This window comes from Onychomys torridus, chromosome 4 (assembly GCF_903995425.1).
Source record: "Onychomys torridus chromosome 4, mOncTor1.1, whole genome shotgun sequence".
Classification (NCBI taxonomy): domain Eukaryota; kingdom Metazoa; phylum Chordata; class Mammalia; order Rodentia; family Cricetidae; genus Onychomys; species Onychomys torridus.
In genome coordinates, this window is record NC_050446.1 from 135,772,051 (window position 1) to 135,791,492 (window position 19,442).

At 46.3% G+C, this 19,442-nt stretch overlaps 1 protein-coding gene across 6 annotated transcripts in view; it reads left to right on the forward strand.

Moving 5' to 3' along the window:
* Positions 1-1,200: 1,200 nt before the first annotated feature.
* Osbpl2 (oxysterol binding protein like 2) overlaps positions 1,201-19,442 on the forward strand; it is a 48,554-nt gene continuing 30,312 nt past the window's right edge. For 2 of the 6 annotated variants that reach the window (XM_036183822.1, XM_036183828.1), the window contains exons 1-3: positions 1,362-1,571; positions 1,680-1,775; positions 18,673-18,806. In XM_036183822.1, coding sequence (XP_036039715.1) covers positions 18,770-18,806 — 37 coding nt within the window. In that variant the 5' untranslated portion in view covers positions 1,362-1,571; positions 1,680-1,775; positions 18,673-18,769. The other 4 variants (XM_036183824.1, XM_036183825.1, XM_036183827.1 and 1 more) reach the window with 4 other exon arrangements.

Here is a 19,442-nt window from a genome sequence, read left to right on the forward strand (position 1 = left end):
ATGCACTCACTCCATATTTGCAGAGAGCATGAGCATCTGCAGAGTGGACCATAGAGGCAGTCGGGGACCTGCGTGAGCACCACCTTACTGGAGGAAGAAGTGTGGCCTTGGCGCAGGATCCTTCAGCACATGCTGAAGGATATACAGACGTCACTGATCCTGTGGTTCCGGGGATTCAGAAGCCCTTTGGCAAAACCTCAGTCTGGCTCAGAAAAATCCCAGGTAGTTACTCAAGTAACTGGAAAGCCTAGGACAGATGTCAGGTGCAGCTGGCTCTGGGTGGCCTAGGGGCCTTGCTGACTCCTTGTCTTCATGCTCTCAAGCAGCCAGACACCGTCAGCAGCCCCAGACTCCAATCACTCTCTCCGCTCACTTGCTTCTTGGAAGGCTTATAGAAGAAATCTGACTTAGTTCCCTCTGGTCTGACACTGAGCTGAACCTCCTGTCTAGGACAGGACCACATGCCCATCCCTATGCAATTCCTGTGCCCTGGAAAGTCCTATGCAAGTCAGTAGCTATCTTGTTTCATGTCACCCCACCTGTCTCGAACCAGACCACCATTCAAACGATATGAGGAGGCTGGTGAAGCCTCTCTGCAGAGGAAATTGAGTGCTGAGAGAGGTCGGTTAGCTTTCCTGAGGCCAAACAGCTGGCAAGGATGCAAGCTGCAGACGAGTCCTCAGAAATGCTGGGCATAACCAGAAGCCGCTGCAGACCGCAGGGCACCTAAGGGTGTTAAAACAGGATAAACCGGCCAGAGAGGCAGCCTGAGGGGTAAATTGGCCCCAGGCTCTATTGAACCACGATTGGCGCGCAAAGGCCATCCGCGACATTTGCCATTTGTCTAATCCTCTGCAACCATAAGAAACATCTATGGGGGTCCGCAGTTGATGGGTGGGTCTAGCCCAGAGCCTGCAGGGGATGGTCCACGCCCAGCCACCTGACTCACTGTTTGTAAACTAGCCTCACCCAGGGCCACGCCCCTTCCTCCTTCCTCCCCTTCCTTCTAGCTTTGGTATCTGCATAAACCCACCTTTTCCAAGCGGCAATTGGCTGAGCGCGCCGCCACTCCCCCGTGCGAGCCGGACTCTGGAGGGGCCGATGGAGAAGCTGTCCTGAGAACGTGATCAGCATAGCCCCGCCCCCGACGCGGCCTGCGGGCAGGGCGCTGATTGGGCGGGCGGCGGATGACGCTAGCGGCGCGGGGCGCGGCGAGCGGCGCGGCGGGCTGTGGGTCGGAGAGGTGCGGGCCGCACTTCCGCCTGGGTGTCAGTGGGTTGCGGGTTGCGGGTTGCGGGCTGCGGGCGGGGTCGGGGCGGCCGTGGGGTCAGCGACGCTGCGGGGACCGCGTTCAGGTGAGTGGGCCGCGGCGGGGCGGGCGGGCGAGGACCGGCTTCAGGGAGGCCCGTGTGCCGCCTAGGCCTCAGACGTTCCGGGGCTTGAGAGTCGGGGCGCTAGGCCGCCGCTGGCCGCCGCTGGCCGCCGGGAGTGTGGACGACCGAGGGCTGGACGAGGCCCCGTGGGACTCGTGCGAGGTCCGCGGTCGCGCGCGAGGGATCCCGGCGTTCTCGGTGCGTCCTGTCCGCGCTTCGGTCGGTAAGCTGCGCATCCCCTCGGGGCGCGCGCGGAACTTGGTGCCCGCGATGGCCTCACGTCCGAGGGCCCCCCTCTCTCCACAGAGTCGGAGCGAGCCTTCAGTCTGTCTGCGCCGGTGAGGCATCCAGGGCTGTGAGATCTGCGCAGAGCCAGCCCTCCGCGCCCCGTGGGCCCGGCAGGTAAGTGGAGGTGGCAGCCCGCAGTCCTCCTTGAGGGTCTGGACTCCTCCGAGACGCTGCGCTCTCGGCCTGGGGCAGCTCAGCCTTGGGAGGAGGATAGGCTTTTGGTTATGCCCCCTGGGGTCCGCCTTTGCGCATTAGGCTGGTTCTGTGGGGCTCCACACACTTCGCCGAGGCCTGCGTTCGGGCTTTTCTCCGTATCGACAGAGATATTTCAGGGTCAGCTCCTGAGTGCTTGGGAGCTCCTAGCTACCTCTGCAGAGAGCTCAGCCCTTCCTAATTGCCACCTGTCCCCTCTCCCACCTTCTTTTCTGGTTGTGGCATGTGACACCTCCTATACCAGTAAGAGACACATGTGTGTGGATCAGTTGTGTGCAGTGGGCTCTGACAAGCAACAGGTGCTCCAAAATGTTAGTTCACTGCTATGAATAAGGGCGACAGGGACATTTGGGTGGACACGTTTTCCGTTGCTTCCCAGTACCTTCCCTGGTGCCATGTAAAGGGTAAGGAAATGGGTGGCTACATGTCCTCCGTAGAATCTACCTTCCTGTTTGCCTCAGGTACAGTCTATTAATAACAACTCTTATCTCAAGGGATGATAATTTTGAGCAATTATTTGCTCTAGATCGTTAGGAGCATGAGTCTGACCACAGTCACTAACATCCTTATTCCTGAGGAATAGAGAGGTCAAGTAGCTTACTGCAGATCACAGAGCAGTAAATTATGTAGCAAAGGCACCATAACTCCAGAGTTCCTTTTTTCTCTTCTTTTTTGCCTTGCTAGGGATGAACGTAGCCTTATGCCTGTCAGACAAATGATCAGCCTCTGCACTATTTCCTCAGCTCCAATTTCACATTATTAAAAAAACAGCTTAGCTGGGAGCTGGTGGCACATGCCTTGAATCCCAGCACTCAGGAGGCAGAAGCAGGTGGAACTCTGTGAGTTCGAGGTCAGCCTGGGCTACAGAGTGAGTTCCAAGAAAGGCACAAAGATACACAGAGAAACCCTGTCTCAAAAAACCAAAAAAAAAAAAAAGCAGCTTTATTTTTGATATTATGATTACATCATTTCCTCTCCAAATCTTCTTGTTCTCTTTCAAACTCATGGCCTCTATTTCTTTATTATTTCATTTGTATGTATGTATGTACCCTTAAATACATAAAACAACCTTCTCAGCCCATATAATGTTATTTGTATTTATAATTTCAAGGCTGATCATTTGGTTTTGGATACCAGTTAATGTGTTCTTCACCAACTTTTTGTTGTGATTTTTGAGTCAGGATCTATGTAATGGGTAGACTACAGCATTGCTGAGAATGACCTTGAACTTCTGATCCTTTTACTTCCACTCCCCTTGTTCTGGGATTATAGACATGCACCACAACCCTAGCAAGTTCATATTCTTTTTGTTGCTGTTTTGTTTTTTAGACAGGGTCTCACTGTATAACATTAGCTGGCCTCCAGCTTGGTAGGTAGACCATGCTGACCTCCAACTCAAAGATCTGCCTGCCTCCGCCTTTCAAGTGCTGGGATCAAAGGTGTGCACCACCATGCCTGACAATACAAACATGTTTTAAAAAGAATGTAAAACCAGGCATGATGATATGTACCTTTAATTCTGTCATTCTGAGAGGCAGGCAAATATCTGAATTCAAAGCCAGCCTGATCTATATAGTGAATTCTAAGCCAGTGAAGGATACATAGTAAAACCCTATCTCAAAACACAATAAGCCAGGCAGTGGTGGCTTATTTAATACCAGCACTTGGGAAGCAGAGGCAGGCAGATCTCTATGATTTCAAGGCCAGCCTGGTTTACAGGGTAAGTTCCAGGATAGCCAAGGCTACACAGAGAAACCTTGTCTTGAAAAAAAAAATAAATAAATAAATAAAAATAAAAATTATTAGCATATATTAGCTATATAATAATGGTTTTCATTGTGACATTTTCATACACATTACTATATTTTGATCAGATTCATCCCCCTTGTTTCTTTCTCTTGCCTACTTCCCCAAGTGTGCCATTCTCCTTTTACATATTCTTTTTAAAATTACATTTAAAAAATTTAATCTGTGTGTGTGTCTGTGTGTGTCTCATAATGTACATGTTGAGGTTAGTGGACAACTTGTGGGAGTTGGTTCTTAACTTCTTCTACCTTCTGTGCCAAGGATCCAACTCAAGCCATTGGGCTTGGCAATAAGTGCCTTTATCTAGTGAGCTATGTATCTTGCTCATGAATTCACATTCTTTTTATGAGGGGGGTGATTTGTTGTTGTTTGAGTGCTGAGACTAAAGTCATATGCCATCATGCATTGATAAATTCACATTCTTAAACAGAACTCCATATGCACACATTTCGGTATTAGTGGAGGACAGGAGAGGATGTTAGATATCCTGGAGCTACCAGTGATTGCTGAAAACAGAACTCCTGGTCCTCTGTAAGAGCAGCAAGAACCCTTAACTACCATTTTTCTAGGCCCTGTTATTTCTTTTTCTGTGTTTTTTTTTTTTTTAATTTTTTTTAATTAGAACATTTTTGGTCATTTTATTCTCCTGTGCTGCCTAAAATGGGGTTTCTGCATCTTGGAAATTATTTCTCTGATGTTCCTCTGGACACCCTTATTTTCTTCATCTTTGGTGTTTAGGTATGGGGGCCTTTGCATAGAAGTTGTGTGACAGCCTTCACTGTGGTTGACATATGTAGTGGGGAGAGGGGAGGCTTGTGGTAGGGTCCTGGGTCCTAGCTGTTCTCTAGCTGTTGGACAGGAGCAGTTCACTGTTTGTTTCCTCTTACCTTCTATGCTTTGCCTGAAAAGTGTGTTACTGAGAGGATTGTAGGTAAAATATCACCATGTGTATGTGGAGTACAGTAGGGCACCCTTGGCTTCACCACCTGCATGGTGAGACGGATACCTAGGAATGATAACACCACACATGACATACTGCAGTTTGGAGAGTCCAGAGAACCTTTGCTGGGCAGCTCTGTGCTCTCTTTAGAGTGCATTGCCGAGGAATGAAGGCCACAAAGTGGGATTCCTACATATAAAAACATTTCCAGACTTGTGGGGTTCTTTACTGTGACTTGCTGCGGCCGTCTGTAGTGGTACCATAGGTGTTAAGGCAGTGTCTCCTGGTTGTTACCTGCTTCCATTTGGATGTTGACATCTGATGTACTGTTTAGCACTAATTGGCCAGTGCAGGGTTTAGTCCCAAGCTTAGTATAACATTCAGGTTGATTGAAACAGATTAGATTTGAACATAACTGTTAAATGCTTCAGTCATGGGGCCAATGAGATGGCTCAGAGGGTAGAAGCATTTGCCAGGGAGCCTGAGGACTTGAATCCATTCCTCGGAACCCAGTGAATGTGGGATAATAGAACTGATTCCACAAGTTGTCCTTGGACCTTTATATGTGCACTGTTGTATGCGTGTTCCCCCCAAAATAAATAGACAGTTTTTAAAAAAAATACTTCAAGGCTGGAGAGATGATTTAGTGGTTAAGAGGGCTAATTGTTCTTCCAGAGGACCCAGGTTCAACTCCCAGTACCCACATGGAAGCTCACAACTGCCTGTAACTCATACATGTGGTGTACAGACAAAACACAATACACATAAATAAATAAGATTGAAAAAATACTTCAATCACCTTTAATCCCAGCACTCAAGAGGCAGAGGCAGGCAGATCTCTGTGAGGTCGAGGCCAACCTGGGCTACAGAGTGAGATCCAGAACAGCCAAGGCTACATAAAGAAACTCTGTCTTGGAAAGAAAAACAAAACCAAAAACAAACTTCAGTCATAAGAGTTCATTGTTTAGGCTCTAGTTTGATAATGGTTTTGGTGTCTGGTTCAGTCTTGAATTTGTATCTGTGATGTCTAAGTTTTGACTTTTCAAACTGATTTACTAACACATTTCTGCTGTGTGGTGCTATGGCCTCCTGAGACCGCTGGTTCAATCCGAGCCTGTAGCCATTGCTCTCACTGTGATGTGTCTCTGAACTTTGTTGACACTTCCCATTCTTTCTAAATTCAGAAAAGAAAGTGGGGTCACTTGGCAGAGCCTCCAAACACCATGTCTTTCAATTGGTGCAGTGGTGGTGGTGAGCCTGGAAGGACTGATTCCAGGAGGTGGCTGTATGGACTGCTGCTAGCTGCTTGTGTGTGTCTTTTCCTTTGCTTGTTTCCCTGCCCGCCTCCCTCCAACCCCCACTTTAGACTTCCTGGTTAATTTTGAGAAACACTCTCTGAGCTCTTGGTCTGTGCTAAGTAAAGCTGGGTGAGAGTGGGATGTTTACCTGTTGGGCTGACAGTGCCTAACCCTGGTATTGGAGTATTCTGAACCTATACTAAGGTGTAGCAGGTAGATAGGGTCCCAAGGACTCTTGGCTAGTGTCTATATGCAAGTTTCCAAGAAGGGCTGGTCTCCTGGTTTGGAAAGATGCCTGGTGAGTGCCTGCACTTGTGACTAGTGAATACTGGTGTTCTTGGGGTGGGGATAGATATTCATGGAGAAGAAGAGGTCTCCTGGAAGGCTATGCTGAGTCTGCTCTGGAAGATATGGAGGCAGCTGTAGGGAGGGGAGGCCACAGTGGCACACCTGACAGATGAATACAGGCTCATTAAAGACTAGTTTTAGAAAGAAAGTTTTAGAAAGTTTAGAAAGTTTTAGCTGTAACCTGGCATCTTGTGCTACTTGATCTTGACAGGAAATGACAGTGCTTTAGAAATAGGGTAAGTTTGTGGACACCCCAGACAGAGAAAAGGAACACCAAAGTAGGTGTCATAAGTGAGTCCCCCCCCCCCAAGCTGTCAAAGGACTTGGGCCAGATCTCGGGTGTACCTCACTCCTACATATGCTCAATCCCAGTGCTGGCTTCTCCCAGTGATGTGTAGCAAAATCAACACTCTAGATTTAATAGTTACATTCAACCAGGAGGTTTTAGGCAGGTGGGGCAGTTGGGGCCGGAAGGCTAGAGAGAAGTGGTCCTGGCTCATCATCAGCAAACCTGGGGCACTTTGAGAGCATAGATTCTGTTTGGTTGAGTCCCAGACCCGTGAACTCTAGATTCCCAGAGTCCCAGAGGTTGGATCTGCTCTTGTCAAAGCCCCTCTTTGGATCAGGGACCTTTGGTCACTTAATAGCTGAATCACCATTCTGCAGACAACGTGAACACTGAATTTAGCAGCTGTAGCATGAATTTTAAAGAGTCTTATTAATAAAATCAAACCTGAGGCCAGGAATTGGGGTGAACACTAGAAGATCAGAGAAGCAGAACAAGCCACAGCTACCTCACCTCGCCAGTTCCTCAGCTGATCCTGTTTCCTCAGACTGGATGCCTCTGAGTCCTTATCCAAATGAATCTCAACTGAACTGCTTCTCAAAGCCTGAATGCTTAACCAGCCAAAAGCTTCTAGTTTCTGGTCTTTACACCTTATATACCTTTCTGCTTTCTGCCATCACTCCCTGGGATTAAAGGCTCACTTTCTGGGATTAAAGGCGTGAGTCACCATGCTTGGCTGTATCCTTGAACACACAGAGATCCAGGTAGATCTCTGCCTCTGGAATGCTAGGATTAAAGGTGTGTGCTATCACTGCCTATCCTCTATGTTTATTATTGTGGCTGTTCTGTTCTCTGACCCCAGATAAGTTTATTAGCATGCACAATATTTTGGGGAACACAATACTACCACAAGCAGCTTTTCCTTTTTTATTCTTTTGTATTTTGGCAGGAGAGATCAGGGTTTGTGGATTCTCTGACCTTGGTTTCAACAGCTGTTTACCCTTCCCCCAGTGCTCAGTAAGAATCTTGGGAGTGACCTGGGTAGGTTTGGTTTTATGACAAATTTCTCAGCGCAGTAAAACCAGTTCAGTTAGGGGACTGCAGAGTGATGTTGAGCAAGATGATGAGGAAGGACCTGGAGTGGAAGAGGAAGCTGGCCAAAGAGGATGTCAGAATCATCTGGGAGCAGGCTGAGTGCACTGAGGACATCTCACTCATGGGTGGTCAAGGGTTATCCATTTGGCTCTGCAGCATCTCCTCCTCCTTTTTATCCCTGCCCCCACTCTTGCCAAAGCTGTGGTTTTGATCAGCAGAGATCGGCAAGGTGGTGGTGGTGATGGGTGTTGAGAGGAGCAACAGCCACATGTAGCAGAGGATTGATCACTTGTCTGATTCTGCTGTTGTCTCAGTGCAGACATAAGCTGTGGGGAGACCCATCTACAACTTTTCCACCCACTCTTCTGAGCAGCTTTTTAATGGTTCTTTTCTGTTTGTAGGATAATGATGACTAAAACAAACATTTTTGTACAAAAGCATTGAACTCATCTTGTATGTGCTTGAAATACATTGTGCTGGATTATAAGATAATGTTCTTGAAGTGTGTGGTATGCTTTTGGTGCTTGCTTTGATACTGAGTGTGATCTAGTGAAGGAAGTAATCTGTCCTAGGGCTTCAGGCTCCCCTTAGAGATGAAACCCAACACCCCCCCTCGCCTAAATGGCTGCTGAGAACCTTCTTGGCCTGTAGTTGAGGGCCACCCTGCTGGTGTGGAGAATGGAAACAGCAAGCGATTAATGCTGTTGCTTCCCTTGCCTTTCTCAAGACCTAGACACTTCCCATTTCCTACATGAATTCCTAATAAACTCAAAGTCCTCTGTGGCTGCAAAATTTGCTCAGCAGGTGTATACTAATAAGAGTTGCTCTTGCTACTTGCTGAGTGGAGACTGGAGGCTGAGGTCAGCTGTTCACTTACACAGCTCTAAGAATGGTTAGGTTTTACTTTGGGATAGACTGTGTAGCTCCTGGCAGAAAACCACAAATCTTGGGAACCCTAAGAAAGCTGAGGCTCTGTGACAGCTAAGAAGGGTAAAGCCCATTTGTCTTGCCTATAATGGCACTTCTTGTACGCTGTAGTTAACTGTGTTTGGCTAAAGGATAAGGAGCCAGTGTTCAGTAAAGGTCACTTCTGGTTCCTTCCTCCAGACTGCCTATGCTTAGAGCAAAGGTTGCGTGACCCGTGCGCTCTCGGCATGACTGCGGGCAAGGCTGAAGCCAGCCAGCCACTCGCGCTTCTTTCTTAAAAAAAGGCTTTTGTTGTGAAAGAGTAGGGATTGTTTTTGCAATGCTAAATTTATACAAAATTTGTAACAAAACAAAACAAAAACAAAATACTACACTTGTACCATGACAGGGCTCTTCAGATCTGCTCTTTAACCAGTGGCTGTATGAACCAAGAACTACAAGGTGGTTTGGAGAAGAGACAGACAAGCACAGACAGTCTCATTCTCTGTCTCCTGCTTGGTCTTTGGGAATTAGCTGTAGTGTTGAACTGAGCTAGGCTACACTAGCACAGGCCCCAGTACAGGCCTAGATTTATGGGAATGGAAAATCTGCTTTGTTTCCTCCTACCCTTTCGAAGCTGACAAGCACTCTTGGGTCAGTGGTTTAGCCTGTGAGGACATTGGACCACACTGCCTTACCAGGCTGTTTAGAATACTTGGTGTATAGAATCATGTTGGACACCCCTTCCTCCATCATGCCTCTGTTTTCTGTGGCACGGTGGCTTGCTGAGTGTTGTAAGGTGACAGATGAAGACATAGGTACTGAAGAGAAAGAAGGTGGCCAAAAATGAAGCACAGCCAAGAAGCATTGTCCACCCAAGGTAGCCTTGCTGCAGAAGGAAGGAGGGTCCCTCACTAGGCCTGGCCGTTCTGACCACAGGACTGGTGGTGGCTCTAGGAGATGTTGGGAACGGGGTGGGGAACGGAAGCCTGGGTCCTAGCTGCCTCTGGGCTGGGGAAAGGGCTGTGCGTGTAGCTGTGTGTTTAGATCGTGGAGCCAACTTTGTCTTTGTGACTTAGCTTTCTCATCCTCCACCTCGGTCTAGCAGAGCTGTCTTGAATTTCTGCAGAGCTGTTTTGACCATTACAGAATATGTTCTCTTCACAGTGTTCCTGAGTAACTCTTTTCATATCATGTGTCTGGGGTCCGACAGGCCCAACTAGGGGACACACCCAGAGAGTTCATGCTGGGTTGCTGACTCCATGTTGAGGATATGGTGGTACCCTGACTGGTCCTAATCAGTTATGTTATACTTTGCCCTTTGTATGAGTTTACCTGTCAACTTTGACAGTAAATGCTGTGGCATTTAGCCTTAGCTTAGGCACTTGTGAGACTTTTCACTTTTTGAAGACTCCTGCGCTATGATCCTGCTGCATAGTCTTTTGGGACAGGACAAGTCCTTCAGTAACATCAATGAGCTTCCTTTCTGGTCAAGCAGAGGTTTTGGAGATTGGAGACTTAACATTTGCCCACAGAAACTAACTAGAGAGTTTCTGCCACATTTGTTTCACAAATGGTTTTTTCAGGTAGGGTCTCATGTGCCCAGGCTGGCCTTGAATTCCCCATCCTCCTGCCTCCCTCCACCTTCCATATGCTAAGATGACAGGTATGTGAGAAAAAGTGGCTTTAGAATGTTGGAATTACTCATGCTGTGCTTTGTAGAGACCTATCTAGCTTGCCCTACTTGGTTTTAACAGCAGAGCTTTCCCATGACTAGGTTTTTTAGCAAGCTAACAGTGATATCCCCCTGGTTGTTCTAATGACTCATTGTCCAAACTTCTAGATTTCTCCCTCCCTTCTTTTTCTCTGCCTCCCTCCTTCCCTCCCTCTCCTTTCCTATTTGTTTGAGAAAAAGTCTCAGGGTGTACTAGGTTGTCCTGGAACTCCAGATCCTCTTGCCTTAGTCTCCTGTGTGTTCTAGGATCATATGTATGTATGTGTCAGCATATCTGGCTCTAGATCTATTTTTATAAATAACCTCAAGATACAATGTAAGAGTAAAGTAGGAGAATTCATGGAAGTAGTGGAACTTTTTGGGCCTGGTTGGGTCAGGTCCTTGTAAGATGGAAGACAGCAAAGAGAGGGTACTTCATGAGAGCCTGGTAGGGGCTCTTTTTGAAACAGGTGGGCAGTTAATGGGTAGCAGAACAATTGTTGATTGTCCCAGGTTGGGTAGGGGCTACAGTGATGGTGTGCTTTGGTACCAGATGGAAGGGAAGAGCCTTGCCCTTAACCTAGAATTATTTGTGGAGAAGGCGGAAGGCCAAAATGATGCCTAGCCAGAGCTAATTTCCTGGGTTTTCTGTAGACTTCAGAGAGGGGAATACCTGACCAGACAGCACTGATCAAAGAAGTGAGAGCTGCAGAGCCCTTCCTGAAATACAGTCCTGGTGGGTGGTTCTGAGAGCAGGAGAATCTGTGTGTCCATGGCCCAAGAAGTAAGGTCTGCCTTTACATCTACTTTGTGTGTGATCTCAGCTTTGGCAGAGTGCTGTGTCAACACACAAAACATAGAACTTGGTGAGAGAGTTGCTCAGTGGGTAAGAGCATCTGTAGACTGAAGTTTCTCAGTCCCTCCTGTTTTTATAAAACAATCACTCAGGGTTAATATTAATTACAGACTCTTTGGTCTATGGCTCAGGCTTATTGCTAGCTAGCTATTACATCTTAAATTAGCCCATTTCTGTTCATCTATGTAGTTATTAACCAGTAGTAGCAGCACATACTCACAGCATACAGAAAGACCGTTCCATAGCAGCACTTGTTGCCAAGCCTGTTTATCTGAGTTCCATCCCACATGCTAGAAGCAAGAAACAGCTCCACAAGTTGCCCTCTGATCTCTACATGTACCTGTGGCACACATACCTTCTCATCCCTACATACACACAGGAATAAATAAATAGGAAGCAAAATAACCCACAGCCCTCACCACAAAGGGAAAAGGAGATTTTATTCTAAGCTGAAAGTGAGTCATGTTGGCCCAAGAATAAGGATTGGGGTTGTCCCGAGTAAAATGTCCCATTATGGAGGCAGTGTCACGAGCTCTGTGTAGTTACAGAGCAAAAGGGAACATGAGGTAGACAGCACAGCAGAGCTTGGGATCTGCTGCTGTAGGTTGTAGATATGGTGTTGTGTCTCATGATGCTCTCAGCCTTTGGTTGGTGGAAGCCAGCAGTTTGCTAAGAATACATCCCAGAGGTTTTGCCTTGGTAGTCAAAGGGATCTTAGGTCAAACAATAAGGTGGGCAATGAATGGCAATTAAAGGGAAGAACGAAAACCCAAGATAGTTTGGCTCTGGGTCTGCAGCACTCCAGCTCTCCACAATGGTATTTTCTGTTCAGAAAGCTGGACTTGGTTTCCTTTAACAGAAGAGGCTCAGTTCCCAAACACAGCTTTGCATTCTCTCAGGGTGTTCTGCTAAACTGAAAACACAGCCTGTAGGTTACAGGGATGTAGAGAGCCATGTTCTGGACTTGGAGAAGATCTGAGGACAGACCAGGGTAGGTGCTCTTGCACCCTGTGGCCATCTGGAGTGCTGGGCACCTAGGTGCTTTAGTGGTACACAGCCCCTTCTTCCTGTAGATCCCCACATCAGTTGTAGAGGTCCATCAGGAGAGTTCCCTGAAAACACTGTGTGGCCAGCCTTGCCCCATCTCTGAGGCCCAGCTTCTGGTGGATGTTGGTCTGCTGAAAACTAGTGAAATGGCACCAGGTTTGGCCTGACAGAGGACAGCAATCTTCTCAGGCCCTTGAGCACCTTCTGTCTCTTCCAGGGCCACCTGCAGCCATGCTGGGAGTTAATTAGAATTAATGGTTTTACTTACAGTTGTGAGACATCCTGAGGCTGCATGAGAAGATTGGGCCCTTGACTTTATGTAGTCTTATAAAAAGGCTTTCCAGGATGGGTTCTTTCTGTTGTTTTGTTTTTTGAGACAGGGTTTCTCGTTGTAGCCCTGGCTGTCCTGGAACAGGATTAAAAGTGTGCGCCACCACTGCCCGGCTGTAATTTACTTTTAACATTAGGGGTTTTGCTTTAGATGAGAAAGCATGTAAAAAGAGCAGGCCAGCTTTCAGCATGCTTTTTATCATGGAGCTTTTACAAACACAGCAGGAACGTACAAGGGTCCCTCGTGTACTTCTGTCCAGCCTGTTTTTCCGTGGCCTGCCCTGCTGTGGGTCTACTCTGATTCTTTAGAAGAGATGCTTAGCAGGCTGCTACCTGATCTGCATGCATGTCTATGTACAGCTCTAGAATATGATACCTCTTGAAAACCATGTCTTTGACACCTTTGACATGAACTTGAGCCTCATGCTGCCAAATGTCCAGTTATCTCACCAGCCTCTCTGAGGTCTTGAACTGTGTACAACCTTGTCTGAATTTGGCTTCAGGCATATTAGTGGTTTTTTTTTTTATTAGAAAAAAAACTTTGTGTGTACATTCCTGAGTGTATGTACATGCACTACATGGATGCAGGAGCCTGCAGAGGTCAAAAGAGGATTGGGTTCCTTGGAACTGGAGTAATAGACAGCTAAGAGCAACCATGTTAGTGCCAAGAACTGAAACCTGGTCCTATGCAAGAGCAGCAGTAAGTGCTGCTAACCACGGAGCCATCTCTCCAGTCCTGTTAGTGTCTTTTTTGATGTTTTGGTTTTTGACACAGGCTCTCTGTAGTCTTGGCTGTCCTAGAACTTGCTCTGTAAACCAAGCTGGCTCCAGCTCACAGAGATTTGCCTGCCTTTACCTCCCAAATGTCTGGCCTCCATTTCTTTCTCTCTTTCTCTCTCTCTCTCTGTCTTTCTCTCCCTCCCTCCCTCCCTCCCTCCCTCCCTCCCTCCTTTCTCTTTCTGAGACAGGGGTTCTCTGTATCCCTGGCCATCCTGGAACTCACTATGTAGACCAGGCTGGTCTCAAACGCAGAGATCTACCTGCCTCTGCCTGAGTACTGGGATTAAAGATGTGCCTGGCAGCCATTGTTGTGTTTTTTTTTTTTTTTTTTGGTTTTGGTTTTGGTTTTGGTTTTTTTTTGGTTTTTCAAGACAGAGTTTCTCTGGGTAGCCTTGGCTGTCCTGGAACTCACTTTGTAGACCAGGCTGGCCTTGGACTCATAGAGTTGCACCTGACTCTGCCTCCTGAGTGTGCTACCAGCGCCCAGCTCATTTGTGTCTTTTTAAAGGTAGCTTTTCCCACCTCGGGTAGTAGGGATTGATCTCAGGCTTTATAAATGCTAGACAATTGTTCCACCAACCGAACCACACCCGTAGCCTCTCAAGATAGCTTTTCACTTATTTGTTTGTGGTTTTATTTTGAGACAAGTCTTATGTAGTCCAGCTGGCCTCTGACTTGCTTTCTAGTCAGTGTAACCTTGATTTCCTAATCCTCCTGCTTGTACCTTAGGACTGCTGGGGTCATATACATGCTACCACACCAGGCTTTAAGGTGGCTTTTGAAGTGGGTGATTTATATGTAATAAAATGCATACATTTGAGGTATAAGGTTGAGATGATAATATGGCCTTATATAGTTCAGCATGTGTGTTAACCTTTGCTTTCCTTTATGCATGACACGTACTACCATAGAACCACTGCTCAGTGGGGTCTGTCCTCTACCACTCTGTCTCTGCCTTTCCTTTGTGACTTGTTTACTGGAGAAACTGTCTCTGGCCTGGAAGGTTCCAGAGTCTAAGTGTTGCTATTTGGGCTCCCACAGTGTCTAGCACAATCCTTTTCTGAGCACTTCCTTAAGTTGGTAGATCAAGCCAGATGCTGGGCTGCATTTTGGCATGATTTACTCAGCAGTAAGGCTTTCCTTGGCCATGTGGTTCCTCCCCACCCCCCCCCCCCAAGAATGAACAGAGTGTTACTTCTTTGGTCACATTTGATCTTAGCCAAGGGCTAAGAAACAATTTTACTCTTTTTGTTTGTTTTGAGACAGGGTCTCATGCTTCCTGGCCTGGCCTCACCGTGAGAGCTGAGGATGACCTTGAACTCTTGACCCTTCATCTCTGGAATGCTGAGATTATAGGGTTAGGGTTAGGGTTTACATGGTACTGGGGATCAAGCCCAGGGTTTCTTGCATGTTAGATACACACTTTATCAGTCAGGCCACATCCTCAGCCCCTCTTTCCTTGTTTTCAAAATAATTAATTGACTCTTGGTGACTGGTCACCTCTTTGTTAGTGTTGTTAGGAAGATGAGCCATCATTGTGTTTGATAGGTCTGTTATTTGCAGTTCATTGATATCCAGGTTGTCTCATCTTTGCTGTTGAAGCTTTTGGTTTGGCCTCTTGGCTTTGTCTGTTTTGTGCTCTTGTAGCGATACTGCAGAGTAGGCAGTTTACACGGAGCAGAACACACTGGCTCTCAGTTTGGGATGTTGGAAAATGCAATAAATGGTACCAGTGTCCAGTGAGGTTGTTCCTGCTGCATCACAACTGCAGAAAGTAGGCTGTGTAAGGGCAAAAGGAGGAGACAGTCACTCAAGGGCAAGTGTGTCTGTATAGGTGGGAGTTGACCTGTCACTAGGAACCTATACCCTACAGAATGACATTGATAATTTATTTGTCCACAAGGGCAGGCCTGCCAGGTGGAGGTGGCACATGCCTTTAATCCTAGCACTTAGGAGGCAGAGGCAGGTGGATCTCTAAGTTCGAAGCCAGCCTGGTCTACAGAGTGAGTTCTAGGACAGCCAGAGCTGCTTCACAGAGAAATCCTGTCTTGTGAAGGGCAGGCCTTTGGCCTAGTCACCTTGTAGAAATCCATCTTGGAGGGACAGACATAGCACATCAGTGGCTATTTGGCTGTCTTAATACCTGCAGGACAGAATAGTGCTCAACCTGGCTTTAGCTGTTTCTTCTTCAGAGAACTTACCTTTCTCCTGCAGCTGTAGGTGGTTGAGGGCTGGCTCTGCACTGTTAAGCATTAGAAGCAAGCAGCACATCCCTGCTTTACAAGGGACAGCAGACCATGCAGTGAACTGTGGCAGCTCTCTGTGTTGCTTCACAGGTGTCTGCTTCATAACTAAGTTATATAGCTCGTAGGGAAGTGAGCAAAGAAAAGGTAAGTACCCAAAGCATGGCGTGCGCCCGTGTGTGTGTGTGTGTGTGTGTGTGTGTGTGTGTGTGTGTGTGCGTGTGCGCGTGTGCGCACGCGCTAAATACCTGTTGGTTGATGATTAGAAGCTTAGGTGCTTATAAGTATGCAAAGCTTCAGAGATTGGGTGAGTGTTGTCTCTAGTACTGTGTGGGCTGCTCCAAGGGCAGAAGGCATATTTTTCACTTGGATCTTTCCTTGTCTGTCAAGTTTCACAGGCAACTGCTCAGAGACTCTACTTATTTTCAGAAAAAAACAAACCTTTTCAAACAGTTTAAAAGTTGTTGTTTGTTTTGTATTCACCATGTATGCCTGGCTAGCCTTGAACTCATAGAGATCCTCTTGCCTCTGCCTCAAAAATGCTGAGATTGGCGGCCAGTGGTGGTTCATGACTTTAATCTTAGCACTCAGGAGGCAGAGGCAGGTGGATCTCTGAGTTCAAACTAGCCTGGTCCTCAGAGCGAGTTCTAAGACAGCCAGGCATACACAGAGAAACCTTGTCTCGAAAAAACAAAACAAAACAAAACAAAAAGTTGAAATTAAAGGAGTACATGATTATACAGGTTGAATTTTTGCTTCACTGTTTTAAAATACTGTTCCTGGGCTGGTGTGGTGGCATACTTACTAGTCTCAATCTTCCAGAGGCAGAGGCTAATGGATCTCTGTAAATTTGAGGCCATCCAGAGATTCATAGAGAGACACTGTCTCAAACAAAACAAAACAGTTCTTCTTGTATAGTAGTTCTAAAATGCTAAGTTAAATAATTTTGAGAAAGTTGAAGCTTCTTTTGGTTATGTGCTAGAACTAAGTTATATAGTTAGTTGTCTTGATTCTCTGGCAAGAGATGTCACTCCTAGTGGAATGTTTCCCTAAGTGTGTGAGGTACTGGGTCCCATCCCCAGCACCACAAAGGAAAGAACAGCTGGCTTGGGTTAGATGAAAGGCAAATATTGTGTCCGTCTAGTACTTGTTATCCAGCTCCTTATGACTCACAGCAGAGCCCCACCTTCATGTGATTGCCTGTTGAAACTACTCGAACTACCGTGTCTTCCTCAATTAACCTCAACAACCGTAAATAGTTTTATATATATATATGTGTGTGTGTGTGTGTGTGTGTGTGTGTGTGTGTATATATATATATATATATATATATATATATATATATATATATATATATATATATATATATAGAGAGAGAGAGAGAGAGAGAGAGAGAGAGTGTCAGACAGACAGACAGACAGACAGACAGAGTTTCTCTGTGTAGTTCTTGCTGTCCTGGAACTTGCTTTGTAGACTAGACAGTCTGGCCTTAAACTCACAGAGATCTGCCTGGGATTAAGGCATGCACCACTACTGCTTGGCCTTAAAATATAACTCTTAAAATAATGATCACTTGTTGATGTATTAGTTATTAGTTGTTACTAAAGATTTTTATACTACTGAAACCTAGGCCTTCCTTGCATATGCTGGGCAAGCACTCTACTACTTAGCTACATTTTCCAGCCCTCCTTTTTTTACATTTCTTGTTTTGTTTCTTTTGAGACAGAGTTTCTCTGTGTAGCTTTGGAGCCTTCCTGGAACTCAACTCTGTAGTCCAGGCTGTCCTGAACTCAGAGATCTACCTGCCTCTCTGCCCCCCCCAACCCCCGGCTTCATTCTGTTTTTAAATGTGTGTGTTCGTGTATGTGTATTTTCGTGTATGGGGGTACACGTGTACATGTATGTGTGTGTGCATGAATGTGGAGTCTACAGATTGGTGTCTGGAATCTTCAGTTGCTCTTCCACTTAAGGGTCTCTTAACAAACTCAGAACTTTCTAGTCAGTTTGCTCTAGGTCCCCACATCTGGAGCTGCAATTACAGGCAGACTGCCTTGCCCTATTTACATGGGTGGGGTTGGGCCTCTGGACTCCAGTCTGTTTGCTTGTATGTTAACTGCTGTTAATTAATTAATTTAGTTAGTTTTTTGCTTATTTGTTTACTTATTTATTGTGTAGTGGGGGGATAGGGATGTGCAAGGTCAGAAGACAGTCTGTAGGAGTTAGTTTTTTCCACCTTATCAGTACTGAGCCATCTGATTGGCCATCAGCCTTGAACTTTTAGTTTCCTCTAGGATTACAAGTGTGTGCTACAAGGCCAACTTTCTTTTTCATTTTCATATTAGGTATTCATCCTTTCATTCCTGATGCTTGAAGAGTATATTTGTTATGGTTCATTCTCTCTCTCTCCCCCTCTCTCTCTCTCTCCCTCTCTCTCTCCCTCCCTCTCTCTCTCTCTCTCTCTCTCTCTCTCTCTCTCTCTCTCTCTCTCGATAGGGTCTCATGGTGTGGCCCTGGCTAACCTGGAACTCCCTTTGTAGACTAGATGGGGCTTGAACTCACAGAAATCTACTGCCTATTCCTGGGGAGTGCTGGGATTAAAGACTTGTTTCAATGCACCTGGCCCTTATGGAGATCAATTAGATCAATTTAAAGAATGAGTAGTTAGCTGGGCATGATGGTACACACCTTTAATACCAGCCCTTGAGGCAGAGACAGGAGGATCTTTGAATTCTAGGTCAATTCTAGGCCAGCCAGAGAGCTACATAATGAGACCCTGTCTCAAACAAACAAAATCCAATAAGTAAAAATTAAAAAAAAGTGTATTTGGGGGCTGGAGAGATGGTCCAGCGGTTAAGAGCACTGGCTGCTCTTCTGGAGGACCTGGGTTCAATTCCCAGCACCCACATGGCAGCTCACAACTGTCTGTAATTCTCGACACCTTCACACCAATGCACATAAAGTAAAAAAAAAAAAAAAAAAAAAAAAAAATGGGGTTGGAGATTTAGCTCAGTGGTAGAGTGCTTACCTAGCAAGCACAAGGCCCTGGGTTCAATCCTCAGCCCCCCCCCAAAAATGTGGGTATTTAAAAGCTGTTTCCAGAGCATAAGCTTTGTAGAAGCTGAATTCATTCCAAAATATTTCTTCCTCAGATTTCTAGTGTTCACACAACTTCTACATAAATACAGATCGGATATGATCCAGCAGGAAGACTAAACCCCAGAACAGTGACAGCCCGGCCACTGAGGGATGGACGGGGAGGAGGAATTCTTTGATGCCGTCACAGGTGAGCAACTGCGAGAGACGTGGCCCAGGTACTGCATCTTGTGTGGGAATCTGTGGGGTCTGCAGTGTGGGATTTGGCCTGGCTCAGTACAGCAAGGCCAGGGGTGTGTTAGAGGAGACCTTAGCTTTTTAGAAAGACAGTGATGTCTTCTCTCATAAGGGGAACCCTGACTGGATCTTAAGAGACAACATGAAGGGCAATGTAGGTTGGACTCTTTGAAAGAACCTCCCTGAATATAGTTATTTTATTTTACTTGTATGTCTATTTTGCCTGTATGTATGCATGTGAGTCACATACATGTGAGCACAAAAGACAAGCAAGTAAAATAAAATAACTATAGGGATAAGTCAGTGGGACATAGACTTCCTTACACATACATTAAGGTGTGATTGGTGCCCATGGATGTCAGAAGAGTATATCAGATCTCCTGGGACTTTAGTTGTGGATGGTTGTGAGCCACCATGTTGGTGGAGGGGGAGGAGCTAGGCATGGCCTGGCTGTATATGCCTGTAATCCCAGTTCTGGGGAGGAGGCCCAGAAATGGGAATATTGTTGGAGCTTGCTGATATGCCAATCTAGCAGAAAAATGTTGAGTTCCATGCTCAGTGAGAGACCCTGTCCAAAAAGACCAAATGG